This window comes from Pocillopora verrucosa, chromosome 6 (genome assembly GCF_036669915.1).
Source record: "Pocillopora verrucosa isolate sample1 chromosome 6, ASM3666991v2, whole genome shotgun sequence".
NCBI lineage: Eukaryota > Metazoa > Cnidaria > Anthozoa > Scleractinia > Pocilloporidae > Pocillopora > Pocillopora verrucosa.
The window spans coordinates 19,712,110-19,729,159 of record NC_089317.1 but is presented as its reverse complement, the minus strand read 5'-3'; the positions used below and the strand labels follow the sequence as shown (position 1 = coordinate 19,729,159).

The following is a 17,050-nucleotide window of genomic DNA, read 5'->3' as shown; positions in this document are numbered from 1 at the left end:
CCGTGATTGGCCGACTCAGCCACTACGGTCGTGTCCTTTCATTTCGGCGCGACAAAATTGCACAACATATCGAGAATGGAGTAAGAACGGCTCGAATGGCGCTACATCGAACTATCCCTGCCAACATCAACATAGCTGGTGAACCTATCAAAATATGGTACCCAAATCAGCCAAAAGCTTGCCGGAATTGTGGAGCTACTGACCACATGGCCAAAGACTGCTCCGCAGTCCGTTGTTTTAATTGTGAATGCCCTGGGCATCGAGCTCAAGAATGTAAAGACTCGCCAAGATGTTCCGTTTGTTTAGCGGACAACCATTCCATGCCTCAATGCCCCTTCCTGCTCTTCAGCGCGAACGTCGATAGTGAGCCAACGCCACCTAAAACTGAAAAGGAAAAGGAACAAGAGCGAGCCCAGCGCGCCAAGGAAAGAGAAGAAAGGCAGAAAAAACTACAACAACAGAGAGAACAACAGCGACAACAAGAAGAACAACAGAAATTACTAGAAAAGCAGGAACAGCAAGAACAACAGAAACAACAAGATCAAGAGAAACAACGAGAACAACAACGCGACGAAGGTAGAAGAGAACGACCAAGAGAACGAAGAGACGAGCGAGGGAGGGACGATCGAGAAGAACGAAGAGATGACCGGAGAGACGGCAGAAGAGAGAGAGATAGAAGCGATCGAGATTATTATCGCGGCCACGATGGCCGCGATAGATCTTCCCGCCGTGACTACTCTGGCTCCGAAACTGATGATGATGGATGGGAGAGAGTTAAACCTAGGAGAAGGCGGTACAGATATTAATTTTTTATTTATATTCAATGAGTAAGCTTAAAATAATTTCTCTAAATGTGCGAGGACTCGGGTCCTCCAGTAAAAGTCGAAAAATTATTCAAGAATTAAATTATTCAAACTGTGACATAATCCTTTTACAAGAAACACATGTCTCATGCAAAAAACAAGCGGAGGAATTCGAAATACTCTGGCGCGGCAAATGTCTGTGGTCCTTCGGGACTGGCAGGTCTGCCGGTGTTGCCATCCTCTTTTCTCTAAACTTTCCAGGCAAAATTATCCGTTTTTTGACCGATTCCGAAGGAAGAATATTGAGCTTACTCATTGACTACTATAATTCTAAACTAAATTTAGTGAACATCTACTCTCCCAATACTATTTCGGATCGTAAAAGTTTTTTCTCTTGTCTGCACAATTACTTTCTCCCCCAAGGGGACCTAGTGATCGGGGGAGACTTTAATTGTGTGGACAATGTCCTAGATAAATTAAATTGTTCCGCCATCCTATTGTCTGATCAAAAACTTCTCCGATCCCTTTGTGCTGACTTCTCACTTACAGACATTTGGCGCAAAAACAACCCGCGCAAAGTAACTTTCACCTGGTCTAATAAAGACCATACCCAGGCATCTAGAATTGACCGCTTTCTCGTCGCTAAAGGCTTAACCCTAGTAACGAAATGTAATATTCTTCCATGCGTATACGACCTATCCGATCATGACTTTGTAAAAATTGAACTAACGACTAACCCTTCTAATCACGGTCCTGGAATTTGGAAGTTCAACAGCTCTTTACTCTCAGATGTAGAATTTAAAAACATTATGTCAAAATCGATTAACAACTTTAAGCTTAAAATCCCCGAATTCGCCTCCCTTCGCGAATGGTGGGATGCTCTAAAAATTGAAATCCGCAAAACAAGTATTTCATACTGTATCCGTAAACAGAGAACAGCAAATGCCAAAAGAATCCTAATTACTAAGCAATTAACCCATGCTAAAAACGCTTTACATTCTAATCGCTTGAATAACCCAGGTGTAATTAGCGATTTGGAAAGCCAATTGTCCTCTCTGATCTCGAAAGAAGCCGAAGGAGCTAAAGTCCGCTCCCGAGCACAATGGTTCGAAGAAGGTGAGAAGCCAACACGCTATTTCTTCCGTCTGGAGAAAAACGAGCTGACATGAATAGTTTTGAATCTTTTTTTGACGAGAACGGTGTTCTCAGAAATTCTCAAAATGATCTTGAAAGAATTTTAACCAATTTTTACAAGAATTTATTCACCCAAGATCCTCTTGATATGCGAATTCAAACTGAAATAATTGACGGCCTCGAATTTTCACTGACTGATTATGAGCGCAATCTATGTGAAGGCCCTTTTTCTAATAAAGAATTACTTACTGCATTGGAAGGCCTTCAGACCGGCAAGTCACCCGGTTCTGATGGTCTCCCAACAGAATTTTACTCGTGTTTTTGGAACGATTTGAGCGAATCTCTCCTTTCTGTTTTGAACGAGGCCTTTCTTGCTGGCTCCCTCGCGGATAGCCAGTACGAGGGCCTCCTACGACTCATCCACAAAAAAGATGATCGACGCCTCGCAAAAAATTGGCGCCCAATTTCCTTGTTAAACACTGACTACAAGTTAGCATCTAAAATCATCACTGAACGATTGAAAAAAGTCATGAACTCCATCGTGCATTCAGACCAAACGTGCGGCGTGGTCGGCCGCACTATCTTCTCAAATTTGGCCTTACTTCGTGATGCCCTCGACATGATTGACAAAACTAATGAACCGGGTATTCTCATTTCCTTAGATCAAGAAAAAGCTTTTGACCGAGTTGACCACGAATTCATGATGAGAGTATTGCGTAAATTTGGTTTCGGCCCCTCCTTTTGTGGGTGGGTCGAACTATTTTATTCTAAAGCCTTCTCTAGAATCATTGTTAATGGCTCCCTGTCCCCCCCTGTCCACTTAAGAAGAGGGGTGAGACAAGGATGCCCATTATCTCCTCTCCTTTATGTGCTAGTTTCAGAAGTATTATCAACGCAAATCCGTAATTGTAAAGATATTGAAGGTTTCCTGCTCCCCGGAGCAGGGGGCCTTCAATATAAAATATCCCAGTACGCTGACGATGCTACTTGCATCTTAAAATCCGAAAGATCTCTTTCTTCACTTCTCCGAGTCGTATCAAAATTTGAACAAGGATCTGGCGCTAAACTGAACACGTCCAAATCTGAAGCAATGTGGTTAGGAAAATGGCGAACTAGAATTGAATCTCCCTATGGCCTCAAATGGGTCACTAAAATGAGAGTGCTTGGTGTTTATTTCTCAAACGGCCTCGTCAATGTCGACGACGACAATTGGCGGGCCAAATTAGACAAACTAAGTTCGGTTCTAAATCTTTGGAAACAAAGAGACCTGTCTTTTATCGGTAGGACCTTAATTGTAAATACTTTAGGCGCAAGCCGTTTATGGCACGTTGCTAAAGTCATCCCCCCACCCCGTTGGGTGCACGATAGCTTTAAGTCGATCATTTGGCCTTTTATCTGGAGAGGAAAAATGGAAAATGTTAGTCGCGATCGCTGTTGTGCGCCCCCATCATCCGGGGGCCTCAACGTCGTTAATTTTAAAGCTAAGTGCGCTAGCCTGCGCCTTTCTGTTTTTTCCAGTTTAAGAGATGACTTTGGCACATCCAAATGGCATTACCTAGCTCGATATTTTTTAGGACATAAGCTAACTATTCTAGATCCCCGTTTTTCTTTTCCCACCAATTCTGCTCCCTCTTCCTTCCTTCCTTCCAATTACTACCGCCTTTGTCTAGATAATTTCCGTACCTTGCATCAGAAAACTGGTGCCTTACCTGATTTACTCACCGGTAAGAATTTATATCTTTTGTTGCTTGACCCCGTCTGCGTTGCACCCCGGTGCTCCGGTTTTTGGGCGTCTGCTATGGACCGCCCCATCAATCGTTGGGCCTGGGTGTGGCGCAAGTCTCGCCTAAAGCTAATTGAAAACAAGAAGAACGATCTAATTTGGCTATTGATCCATAGAATGATCCGCGTAAGATATCTCCTTAAGTCTTGGGGATACATCAATAGTGACAAATGCGCGATCTGCGGAAAAACGGAAACTATTGAACACTGCTTCTTGGGATGTCCCAGAGTTGTGAAAGTCTGGGACCACTTCTCCCCCCTTTTCCGTGCTCTACTCGACTCCCCCTTCTCTATCTCCCCTACATCTGTCTACTACCCTTTTTCCCTAGACAAATCTACCACCGCTATATCCTTATCTAACTTTCTCAAGGCAACCATCATATATTGGTGTTGGCTTTCCAGAAATAAAGCTACCTTCGAAGGTTCTCTTTTGAGCTCCAACGCGATTATAGACTTAATTAAGAAAGATGTCCAACTCAGAATTCTTAGTAACGACACTGATACCTTAAGGAATTTTTGGTCTTTTAAAAACGTACTTTGTTCGGTCGACGCTGGTAAGCCCATCTTCTTCCCCTCTCTTGCTCCCCCCTGAACCTTTGTATATAATAAAACTTGTTAAATCTCGCCCATGAGGGGTGCCTACTCCGGGCTACAGGCCCGCGCGCTGTTTGCGCCCCACATGGTCTGAAATATCTCTTTGTAAATAGTAAATAGAAAACTTTTAAATAGAACTTTGTTACCTCTTACAGGTGGGCGCTTACTCCGGGCTGTTATAGCCCGTGCGCTGTTCGTGCCGCCTGTGAGAGAAAATATCATTAGTTAATTGGGACCTGTAATTACCTAAATAACTCATAATTGAATTCGAATACTTTAATCAATTAGAATTGTAAATAGATATCATTGACGAAATAAAACTGCCTGGTCTCCAGGCTTTTATATTTAAAAAAAAAAAAAAAAGTACTGTCTGCAGTTAGATATAGCTCTTTGGCATACAAAGCTTTGCTTTCATGTCCAAATTGAGCACTCTACTAGGATGAGTCATTGCTGCTAGCATTATGCATGCTCACTAGTTTTTCTAGTTTGAGCACTCTGGCATGGCTTAGATGATCCCACATATGTGAGATCACTTGAGGTGGCTATATAGTCTTTCCTCCATCCTAGCATCAGCACTGCACTGATGAGGCCCAGAAGGCCGAAACAGTACTGTCTGCAGTTATATAATATATATATATATATAGACACACATATATATATATATATATACACACATACATACCATTGTTCCCGAATCATTTGTCAGCTTTAAAGCGAGAAAACTTCGTTGTTAATCCTGTTTCAAACTCCGCAATAAGTTCATACGCATCATCAACAGAATTAACGTATCCTAAATTTTCCGCATGTCTACCATCTAGCAAAAGTTCGCGCTTTAAATTCCCACCATGCTGTTTCTCTTTGTTCCTCAAGAATCATGGTATTAACAGCTTCGGATGTTCGGCTACATCACTCGCGGATTTCCGAGAATCTTCGGTTATGTTTTGCAAGTCATTAAATATTCCATCTTAGTCCCTCTCGACCGAGGTGGTTTTGGTGGATGGAATCTAATGCTGACCATGCTGACCCCCTTCACGAGTCTCAGTACAGGGTAGTTTATCGGAACTTTCTCGGATTGTGGCGGCTAAAACACCAAGATATCTGTATCGCTGACAGACAGTGAGGTTCAAACTTTCCTAGAAGGGAAAAAAAAACAATACACAAAAAGGAAAACCGAAAGTTACGTATTCAGTGGCTTTGGTATTCACATTTCTCGCGGCTGAGAGTGAAAATCGACAACTGGAAGATTTGCCACTGGCCGATTTTGGCCGTTCACCTGAAAAACTTCTTCTCTCGGTAAGGATGAAGTCGATAAGTGAGAATTTTGTATATTGAAAATTACGACCATTATTGTTTTTGTAATCATGATTCAACGCATTTTTCCATCCTAAAAGTTAGCGCCAACGTACTCGACGATCGTTATTTGGGGATTGTCGATTCATTTATTTTATTCATTGATGAAGCAGGCTTTTCTTGTCAGTAAAGGGCTATTGTGTTTATATGATGAACAAAATAATACGTGGTTGCTTGTAGATATGGAATTTCTCTTCTCGTGTTCAACTCGACAGCTATCGAGTTAAACACTCAGAGAAATTCTATATCTACGCGCGCCCATGTATTATTCCCTATGTCTCTTCCAGGTGTGAATGCGAGCAGTGTGATACTAAAATGTTAGTCGGTGCCCTCGAGTTTCGATGTTGCAGAGAAGTCACTGATTCATCCGCGAAATTGATGTTTGATGGTTCGATCGAACGAATCAATTGCATCACTAAACATGAATACTTAAACGCCATTACGAACCGCGCCGTTCTTCTGCAAGTCGCTCCTCTCCTTAGACACCAAGATGGAGGAACCAATCGTCGCCGCAGTGGAGGGTCAGAAAACGAGAAAGGTTTTTTTTTTTTTAATCGGTACCATTCCTGTTTTAATAGATTGACCTAATAATTGGGATACTTATGGCTTTATCTTAATTTTTAAATTCTCCAGTCATGAGAAACGAGCCTTCTGCTATTCAGTTAGGAATGAAGGTCTAGTAATTACTTGAACTGTAGATGTCTTCATTTCTCACTTTTATGTTTACATATAGGTTCATCAGAGCCGTTGCATATAGATGGAAAACAAGGTGGCTTTGTGGGTACATAGGCTGGTAAAACAGACGACCTCCCAGCTTGTGTTTACCACAGTATAAGGAAAAAATACAACACACGACAACACAGGGAATATGCCAATGTCCAGGATGGAGAGGAGCATTGAACTCTTTTAAATGTACTTCATTGGTCCATGAAAAAAAAAATGTGATAAAAAAATGCTCTCGGTTTATATTCATTTGCAAGGGCCATGTCATTTTGTACATACTTTAAAAAACTAGGTAATCCTATCGATAGAGCGCCAACGAGCGATCAATTTGTGGTTTGAGAAGGGGGTTTATGCTGAGGCATAGTTTTTTCCAATTGATAAAAGGGTTTTTAATAAGAGTAACATGGAAACTGTACTAAGGTTTTAAGGGCTTCATCATATTAACCAAGTCATTTAATAACTTGAACATGTGAAAGGATGTGAATAGTTCTTGTTATTAATGTAACATTATAAACAATAACTTAACAAAGAATATGAATTGTGTTGTATTATATAACTGTTGCTTTGAAAGAGCATAAAAAACAACACTGAATTTTTCATTTACAATATGTTGATTGAAGCATATAGAAGGTGTTTTGGTTAGTATAATGTTTGTGAACAGAAACATACATGCACTAGTCTTTGCGAACTTAGTAATCTTAAAAAAAGCATATGAACTTGAACGTGAAAACCAATGTGAATGGTTTTCTGCTATTAATACAACATCTTGAACATCAATAGCATGGTAAGAAATAAGATTAACTTGTTTCGTATGTATGCTTTCAAATAACAGGTAACGTAACATTGAATCAGAACATGGTAATGAAAGTTTGTTGAAGTCTTGATACTTAAGTGTTGTAAATAAATATTTTAGTCGGTGGTCTGGCTTTGTTAATTCTGTACTGTAGGACAGTTTAACTTGACAGTGAAGATGATGATATTTCAGTGATCACTTTTCTGTTGACATTATATTTGAATTCTATGTCTTGAAGATCCATAAGTAGTTCTTCAATTGTGTCCGAGTCGCTAAGTAATGAGATTGTCGGGTGGGTGGCGAAGAGGGACTCCAAGACATCTGTAAATGCTGTTAACCAAATGTCTTTTTCATCCAAATGTACAAGTAGTTGAACAGATGCATCTCGTTTGCATTGCATCTTTCTTTGTCGGACTCCACAGTTTTTACATTTGAGAGTGTTCTGTTGGGAGATTTCATTAATTTTACGTTTGCATGCTTGGCAGGTGATGAAAATGCTTAGTTTGTTGATCATTTTGAAGCTCTCTACTTTTGCTTCTTTCTCTGGATTTGCAAGTAATGAAGGGCCATTTATAGGTTTCAGTTGCTGATTGGCTTCTTTAAACATTGTTGTGGGGGTTGTTCCCAGATGAGTGATCCCTTGGAAGTGCTTTACAGTAAGGTTTTCAAACTCATATGTGGTGCCAGTTTTGATGTTCTTGAAAAGTGGATCCCATATATGAATAGTAGCAGTTCCAGTTTCATCCTCCAGGACACAGTCTTCCTTTACAGTTGTCATTTCACTTGAGGATTTCAATTGCACAGGTTTAGGGTTTTCATTTCCCAGTGCAATGGAAGCAGTGACATTTACTTTCTGATTGACTTGGAGTGTGGGGAGCTCCTCAAGTGTAATCTTCTTGGCAGGCTGAGTTGAGGGCTCAGTCTTTTGGGATTTGTTGATGGGTTTGTAATCAAAATCAATATCAAAGGTTGGTGTTACCCTTACTGTTGATTGCTGGTTGAATATGATGTCATTGTTGCTGTTATGCTTAGTGTTTTTGAGGGTTACAGCTGTTTTTGACGCTTCATGTTCTTGTAGCATGAAGTGGTTTGCAATATTAAATCCTACAACTCGTCTCAATTTTGATGGGCTGGTTTGTAAATCAAAATCATACCACTGATTTTGATTTCGTGAGCGTTTTATAGGACTCAAATTCTGAATGTAGCCACGGTGATTATCTAAGAAAGAGGAAATAAAAACTGAAGTTAGACATGAAATGTTGATCACAATAAGTTACTGCATCTTTTAATAACATGTGGACTGTAAAATTCATAACTAAGAAATGTTTTTTTGGCTCTGTCAATCAAATGTTCTGCAGCTCTTTGCAGCTCATGACTACTGTCAATTGTGCAGTAATCAAATTGTAATCAATTGTGCAGTAATCAAATCAAATCAAATCAAATCATTCAGCACAGTTCAGAACAGTCAGAACTCTGACTTGGAGTCTCCAGAACACGAGTGTTTGTGGCTATGGTTACGCCCTCATCGTTTACCACGCCCACTATCTGGTATTATATGTGGGGTGGTGTATTTTCCTGTGGCCTCTGCGCAAGTGCAGCGAGATCGCACAATGTACATCATAGAAACACTAGACTCCGTAAAGACTTCTTATCCAGACTGTGGTGTAGTGTTATTAGGCGATTTTAACACCCAGGACATCTCAGACATGTTAGCCAATCATAACCTAAAACAAGTAGTTATCAGACCCACTCGGGGCAATAGCATACTAGACCTTATTTTAACGGATTTTAGTGAATACTATAGCGAACCAATTGTCAGAGGAGAATTAGGGTCTTCGGACCATAGCTCTGTTCACTGGAATCCGCTTTCAATGAACCAACTAAACCCGCTGTGCGTTGAAAAGAAAAGGATCCCGATGCGTCGCTTTCCTCAGTCGGCAATAAGCGCTTTTGGGAGGTGGGCGTGTTCACACCGTTGGTTCAGTGATTTAGAAGTAGACGGTGACTCACCATCAGTTGACTCTCTCACTGACTCATTTACTAAGGATCTTTCATCAGCCAGCGATATCTACTTTCCGTCCAAATATGTGAAGATTCATCCAATGGACAAGCCTTGGATGTCACCTGAGATTAAGGCTCTCATATTAGAGCGCCAACGCGCCTATCTAAATGGCCCGGAGGAGAAATGGCGTCGCCTTAGAAATAAGGTCAGAGAGGTTATCACCCGCCGGAAATGCGAGTTCTATAAAAACAAAGTTAATAACCTCAAGAGCACTGACCCGAGGAAATGGTGGAGTATGGTGAATAAGCTTGCAGGGAAGGCTAGCAGCCCTAACGAACTCAGTTATACTGACGAGGAAGGCAGAATTATCTCTGGCGCGACTCTCGCAACACGCCTTAATGAGTTTTTTGTATCTGTAATATCTGACATTAAGCCACTTGGTACAAGTGCACTGCCCTGCTACTTACCATCCCCTCAACCGCCCGTAATCGAGACACAAAGGGTCTACAAAAAGCTACTTGCCATCAGCGCCTTTAAGGCCCCTGGGCCTGATGGGATTCCGACTCGTATTTGGAAAGAATATGCTGCTGAGCTCGCTGAGCCGATCACGCGAATATTCAACACCTCTATTGCATCAGGCTCCTTCCCTACTGCATGGAAAGACTCTAATGTCACACCGGTACCCAAGGTTACGCCCATAACCGGTAGGGAAGATTTAAGACCTATCTCCCTAACTGCAATCGTCTCTAAAGTCCTGGAGGATTTCGTAGTTGAATGGCTAATTGAGGATGTTGTGCACCTCATCGATTTTAGCCAATTCGGCTGCCTCAAAGGAACTTCAACCATCTATTGCCTGTTGGATATGATGCACAACTGGTTGTCCTCTATTGACAAACCAGGTATGTTCTTAAGGGCCTGCTTCCTGGATTTTAGTAAGGCTTTTGACCATATTGACCACACTATCTTAGTCAATAAACTCATCCACCTTGGGGTCCGTGGTTTTATTATCCGTTGGATTTGCAGTTTTCTTTATGGCCGTCGCCAAGCTGTTAAGATTAAGAACATTGTATCCCCTTGGTTGCCCGTGCACGCTGGAGTCCCGCAGGGCACTAAGCTTGGCCCCATCCTGTTCCTCCTGATGATTAACGATCTCGCGATTGAAACTCCATTACTATCGAGCCACTGGAAATATGTAGATGACCTAACAATATCCGAGGTCATCCCATCAGGCGGTACATCGTCCCTTCAGAAAGATCTTGACGCCATTGCACAGTGGTCGTCGCGCAATAATATGAACCTCAACCCAAAGAAGTGCAAGGAACTTGTGATTTGTTCGCTTAGAACACGGCCAGATCTTGGCCCTTTGTGCGTCAATGGACGTCCCTTAGAACGGGTCTCCTCACACAAGGTCCTTGGAGTCACTATCAGCGATACTCTTGGGTGGAATGAGCACGTGCGTGAGATTGTCTCCAAAGCCTCAAAACGTCTTTACATCTTAAGAGTGCTCAAGCGGTCCGGAATTCCACCCGAAGACCTTATTAACATATTTTATGCCTTGGTACGATCGGTCCTCGAATACGCCTGCGTCACTTGGTCTACTAGCCTACCAATTTACCTCAAGGACATGATCGAAAGAGTTCAGAAAAGAGCTCTGCGAATATTATTTCCGGCGCTGAGCTACAAAGACGCCATTGTGGCTGCAAACTCCACTCGCTTAAATGTGAGAAGAGACGAACTCTGCAAGAAAGTTTGGGACGGTATCTGTGTGCCTGGGTCACGGCTGTACCACCTTATTCCACCAAAGCGCGCCGATTGCCACGTTTATGAGTTGCGCAACAAAAACCATGTATCACTCTTTAAATGCCGGACCGAAAGATTTAAAAAATCTTTCTTTCCAACAATGGCGTCTAACGCCCAGTTCTTGTAGTCAAGCAAACCTAAGCGTTTTTCATTGGTATATAACTACTGACTCTTGTAATTCCCAGTCCCCTTAGACTCTTAATTTTAAAGTCAAATGTAAGATTTTCGTATTTTTTAAATATTTAAAGTATACTTGTAAATTCACATGTATTTCACCACTGGGGTGCTATTTTTGAATACTTTTAATAAACCCTTCTATTATTATTATTATTATTAAGTTGGGAGGAGCCACCAAAGATTTCAGTGACAGTAGTGAAATTGCATTTGTCAAGAAGGTTTGAATTTTAGAAATGGCAATATATTTTTTGTGTAGATGCAATCTAGTATGGTGAGGCCAGACGAAGATTTTGTAACAAAAATTAAAAGGGGGTTGTTTCCTTTCAGCAGTTATTGCTCATTCAATCTCCCTCCCCACCTACATTCCAAGTGAAGAAAACAGGAATATGGAGAACCACAAAAAACCAAACATTGTAAATTAAAGCTACAGGTACTTACCAGCGTTTGTATTTTCTTTTGACATGATTGACTGACAGGAGATCTGGAAACTGAAGAAAAAGAAAATTTTCAAACAGTGCAGAAACATTTTTTTTTGAAATATCAAAGATTTTGTAAGCAGAAAGCACTGACAATGCATTTCCTTTTTTTTAGAGTGGAATATGAAATGTGAAATGTTTGTTGAAAATATTTGGAACCACTCACCACAGGGAGACAAGATCAAAATTGTACAAAGTTGATTTTGAATTGTAATTGACTTTTTATCTTTTAATCTTAAGTGTAAAAGAAATATTTATGCGTGCATTGATCGCTTTGATTTGTTTAAAAGAGTATGACATATACGAAAATTTTTTTTAAGATATTTTGAGATGTGAATTCAGTGTTTCATTAGCCAACATGTCAAGACGGTTTTCTTCTTCTAATCTAAACTTAAAGTTAGTAGACTTTTTGACCGCTTGTAACCTCTCTAGTGTCATTGGCTCAATAAGAAGATCTTGTATTTTTTTTACCCTGCTTAAAGCAACATATGTAATTCCAGGAGATCTTTCTGATGATCCTAAATCAATCCAAGCTTTAGAGAGGGTCAGACCTTGACATTTATGAATTGTCATCGCCCAGGCTAATTTTAATGGCAATTGCTGTCTCTCATATTTTTTTCCTAAACTTTCTGAAACTTGGGTGATGGGACAAATTGGGACACATCTTTGAAACAGAGAAGAAACTGATGGTCTTTTATATTCATCATCAAATTGAACCAATACACATATTGGAAGACATGGAGGTTGTTGTCCTTCAGCATACACAAAGTCAAGTACTGTGCCTAATGCTCCATTACAAAGGCCAACATCAGTCCATAGATTCATCATTAACATTATATTTGTTCCTTTTGATAAGTAAACTATAGGTCCAAGGCCTCCCATGTCATCAGCACTAAGTGTTTGTGCTCCAATAGAGTGACGAGCTTTAATTATTGCTATTGGTTGACCCAAGCTTTTAAGTCTACTAATGTTTAATTCTGCGACTTTTTCCTTATGATAACAAATTCTTACAGAATTATTTTCAAACTCATTCACATTGTGCACTTTGTCCGGTGTTCTGGAAATTAAAGAGTGCCAGTCTGATTCAGTTGATTCACCATGGTGAGCTCGGGTTAGCATTTCTCTAAAATTGGAATGTTCAATATTGTTTCCTTGAACTCTTTGATTAACTGTCAATTTAACAACTTTCTTGAATTCATGATATAGGAGAAAACCTTGAATTTGCTTTTCTGTTTTTGGCATAAAATGGTAAAGTGGTTTGTCACCTACTGGTGGTAACTGAGCTATGTCACCGACAAGAATGACAGATATGCTGCCAAATGTCATGTCTGTTCGTCCAGTAGCTTGTCTGCAACGACTATCAATCCATCCGAACAAACTATGGCCAACGAAAGAGTATTCATCTATTATTAAATATTGAACGTTTTCAAGGTTACTTTGCAGTTGTTGCAAAGGTATTCCTTTTAAATCACAATGTCTCTTTGAACCAATAGGTAATTTTAGCAGTGAATGTAGCGTTACTCCAATTACATTGAATGATGCTTTTCCGGTGTAAGCTAAAACCTTACATTTTTCCTGAAGCAAATTTCTTAAGGAATCAATGAGATAGCTTTTCCCTGTTCCTGTTCCTGCTACACCCATAATAAGAAAGCGCAAGGGATTTTGTTCACCACTGGCAAAATGAATGGAAACTATTTGATAAGCTACTTGCTGCATTCTACTAAAAGTTGAAGTATCTATGATTCTTGTTTCACAGGAATGGTGAGCACTATTCTTGTTTTTCTCTCTGTTTATCCATGTAGGCATTGCATTTATCTCATCATTTGTGAAATACTGATACACTTGATGCCAATATGCATGTGGTACAGGTGTAGATTTCTCACAAGTATCAGTTGTTTGAATAGTCAACTCTGCCATAAGCATCCACTCTTCTCTTTCACTTTTGGTGTTTTAATCTTCTTCAAAAGAATCCTCATTCAAAGGTGTTATGCATATGTAGTTGTTTACATCTTGCATTTTGGTTTCCCAATCAGGGACAAAGGATTTTGCAGTATCAGTTAGCAAGAATGTTTTCCAACATGTTGTGTATGTCTCATCAGCCTGTGGAAGGTTATCCCATGCATCATCCGGTGTATATTGCCAGGGTTTGTATTTAAGCAACTGATATTTACAAAACAAACCACAGTCTTCACTCTTTGGATTGGATGAATAATTAGGATAGGTTTTGACAATTACACTTTTGTCTCTTTGTTTAAGTTTAGAGGCTTTGAAAGTAAACATTGATGCAAACTTGAAAAAATTGTACTCTAATAACTGCGGGTCTACCTTGAGATACTTGTAACGTTCAGCATAGGTATCAAGCAATGAAGGAGCAGTACAAATTTGGTTATTTGCTTTAAGGTGTACTCTTCTCGATCCATCAAGAGATGCAGTGATAACCTCATGTGTTGCACTTACAAATTTTATTGACAGTAAATGATGCATTACCTCTTGAATAGAATAGTCTCTTTGACCAACAGTTTTCAGCAAAATTTGCTTAAGGGCACTTGGAGTATCAGTTGTATCATTCATTTTGGTGATAATATTGGTGAAAGCATTTTTGACAACAGAAGATGCTTTCTCAGCTTTGGATGTGTATTTAACAAGATATTCCAGACAGGCATGATAATCTATAACAATTTGAATGTCACAATTTGCTCTCCACCCTTGAAGTTGTAATGGTTGATGACAATTCAATCTAGAGTCATTTCGTTTTGTGACAATAGCAGCTTTATATTTTGTTTTGCCAGTTTTTATATTTATTCTAGTGTCAGGACAGTCGTCATAAGGAAAGTTAAATCTACAACGCAATTCGGATTTGTCATTTTGTCGAAGACAATATTTAGTACTACATGTAGTGTTTCTCTCGAATGAATTTAACAAATGTACGTAATCATTTGCCATTTCATTGGTTTTTAGTGAAAGATATGATTTTTGACATGGGTGAATTTCTGGTTTTGACCATCCATCATCAGGAGAGGAAGGATTCCAGGTTGACATCAAAAAGTCAACATATCTACAAAGGATTGTCTCAGCCTCTTTGCCTTCTTGTATTTCGTTGTCAATATTCACAATTTGCTCTTTAGTTAGTTCATGTTGGTTTTCACTCTTAAATTTTGAAGCTAAGTATTCCTTGAGGGCCTTCTCAGTGAGGGTACATAATCCTGGCTCATTTTTTAATTTAGCAACTCCATGACAATGGATTGATCCTCTTTGGACTGCATATTCATATCTATACCAATGCCAGGAAGAGTGCAGTGATTCTTTCAACCAAAACTTGACAAACCGATCAGTTCTTTCTGAAAAGACCCAATCTAACAGATGTGGATTGTTTAAAACATTTTTGTGTCTATCACCTGGAGTCAGATTTTCAGTGAAACTGTTGCTTAAAAGCTTGTGAAATTCTGGCCAGTGATATTCTGCACATGATTAAGTAAAAAATATTGTTGGAGGTCCCTTTTGGCTTATTGTAGCTTTCAAATCTTCTTTTGACTTTTGCCAATAACCAGTGCTACCAGTTATGTTTTTGGCATAATGCATCAGCTTAGACATAAGTGAAGAATAGCTATTGGTAGTTAGCATTTTTTTTAGTTGTTCAACAGTTAGGTGGGCTTCATTTGGATTTTGTTTAAGAAATATACTACCCTAACCAAGAAGTCTGTCTTTGGATCATATTGAATGCCCAGTAAGCAAATCGTGGATGTCTTGCAAATCTGTACACCCATTCACCATTGATGTTTTCAGCAAACTTTATCAAATGCTTTACTTTTTCACCCAAGGTTGCATGTCGCTTTGTAGCAGTATTAGTTGGATCGCCTGTACCAACAGGGAAAAGAGTGGGAAAAGCCACTGTTGCTAGTAGTTGAGTTTTGAACTCATTTAAAGGTTTGCTTCCCCTATTAGGCCATGCAGTTTTATGCTGTTGTAATAGTTCATCTTTTATTAGCTGCTTTTGTGGCTTCAAAACAACAGGATTTAATACGGTGCTGCTTAACTCTGTTTCATGATTGAATGGTATTTCATCACTATCAAGTGGACCTCTATCTGGATCTATTTCATCGTCACTGATTTTAGTACAATGAACCTTTTGCAAGTCACTAGGAATTCCTTCAGTTGGAAGGGAAGACAAACAAGTATAATCAATTTTAATGTTTTTGTACACAGGATTGTGATCAACTAACCACTGCAGAGCCATAGAAACTTTTTGTCTTCGAACAATTAAATCTTTAGAAGTGTTATTCTTGCCTTCCGCTATTATTACTATTATAGGGAGTTCTTTGGGATATTTTGGTAGTGTGTCTGCAAGATCCTGGATATCTTGGGGGAAATTAATGCAATGACCTTTATAGGCTCTTTGTCCACCTGGCTTTGTGTAAACACTGATAACTGGAAAAGCACGAGCAATTAACATCTCTTCTATTTGGGTTAGACCTTGTAATTCTTTTGGAACTTGAGCTGGTATCATGCTGTTTTGAGCAGAGAACTTTTTAATACTGTTCTTGTCTCTTACACATCTTGAACAAACATAGTCTGCTTCTTTTTTGTTTTTTACTGACAATGGCCATGCTTCACGGCAAACTCGGCAATGCCAGATTTTGAAAATCATGGACTCATGAAACCTCTTTATATTAATTGCTGCCCACTCCTGATGGTGAAGTTGTCCATATGTTTTAGCATCAAACAGTGAAAGATACTTATCTTGACTTACCACAGGACACTGTTTTGTTTTTTTTTCAATGAACTGTGTTCCTGCTTCACAAGTAGTTTGATTATTAACAATTTTCATTTTACTTCCAGAGTTGTTTTGGTCACTTTTCTTTCTTTTTCTATATTCCTTCATGTAATCTTTGTTCTTAATCCTTTTTCTTAGTTTGTCTGCTTCATTTGTAGGCATTTTTTTAATGTTGTCCTTTTCCTATAATCCTTCACATACTGTTTGTTTTTGATCCTTTTTCTTAGTTTATCTTCTTCATTTGTAGTCAAGTTTTTTTTAATGTTATTTTTTTTTTCTATATTCCTTCATGTACGCGGTGCTCTTGATCCTTTCTCTTAGTTTATCTGCTTCATTTGTAGTCAATCTTTTCTTAAGGTTATTTTTTTTCTATATTCCTTCATATATGCTTTGTTCCTGATCCTTTTTCTTAGTTTATCTGCCTCATTTGCAGTCAATTGTTTCTTAATGTTATTTTTTTTTCTATATTCTTTCATGTATGCTTTGTTCTTGATCCTTTTCCTTAGTTTATCTGTTTCATTTGTAGTCAATTTTTTTTTATTATGCTGCCACCTGCACTCATTTTCATTAGTTCTCTCTTCTAATTTACCTATGCCATTTGTAACATCTGATTTTTTGTTTCTGTATTTTTTCAGATGTTTTTGT

General features: G+C 39.3%; 2 protein-coding genes and 1 pseudogene across 2 annotated transcripts in view; 1 reads left to right on the top strand and 2 right to left on the bottom strand.

Moving 5' to 3' along the window:
• LOC136281982 (uncharacterized) overlaps positions 1–1,109 on the top strand; it is a 1,152-nt gene extending 43 nt beyond the window's left edge. Inside the window, exon 1 of the mRNA XM_066169014.1 lies at positions 1–1,109. This exon is cut by the window's left edge and continues 43 nt beyond it. Coding sequence (XP_066025111.1) covers positions 96–806 — 711 coding nt within the window. The 5' untranslated portion in view covers positions 1–95 and the 3' untranslated portion in view covers positions 807–1,109.
• A 5,801-nt stretch (positions 1,110–6,910) lies between these two features.
• Positions 6,911–8,797, bottom strand: LOC136281934 (uncharacterized). Its single transcript, XM_066168972.1, has 2 exons — positions 8,713–8,797; positions 6,911–8,418 (listed from the first exon to the last, which is right to left on the bottom strand). Exons 1-2 carry the CDS (start codon positions 8,795–8,797, stop codon positions 7,340–7,342), a joined length of 1,164 nt encoding a protein of 387 aa, XP_066025069.1. The 3' UTR covers positions 6,911–7,339.
• Positions 8,798–11,726: 2,929 nt separating this feature from the next.
• Positions 11,727–16,567, bottom strand: LOC136281933 (uncharacterized; annotated as a pseudogene).
• Positions 16,568–17,050: the final 483 nt, after the last annotated feature.

Excerpts from the sequence above, each read along its gene's own strand:
- LOC136281934 (XM_066168972.1), bottom strand. The coding sequence starts at position 8,797 with ATGTACATTGTGCGATCTCGCTGCACTTGCGCAGAGGCCACAGGAAAA. Across the intron at positions 8,419-8,712 it reads AATACCAGATAGTGGGCGTG|TTTTTATTTCCTCTTTCTTA; the intron begins GTAAACGATGAG and ends GTCTAACTTCAG.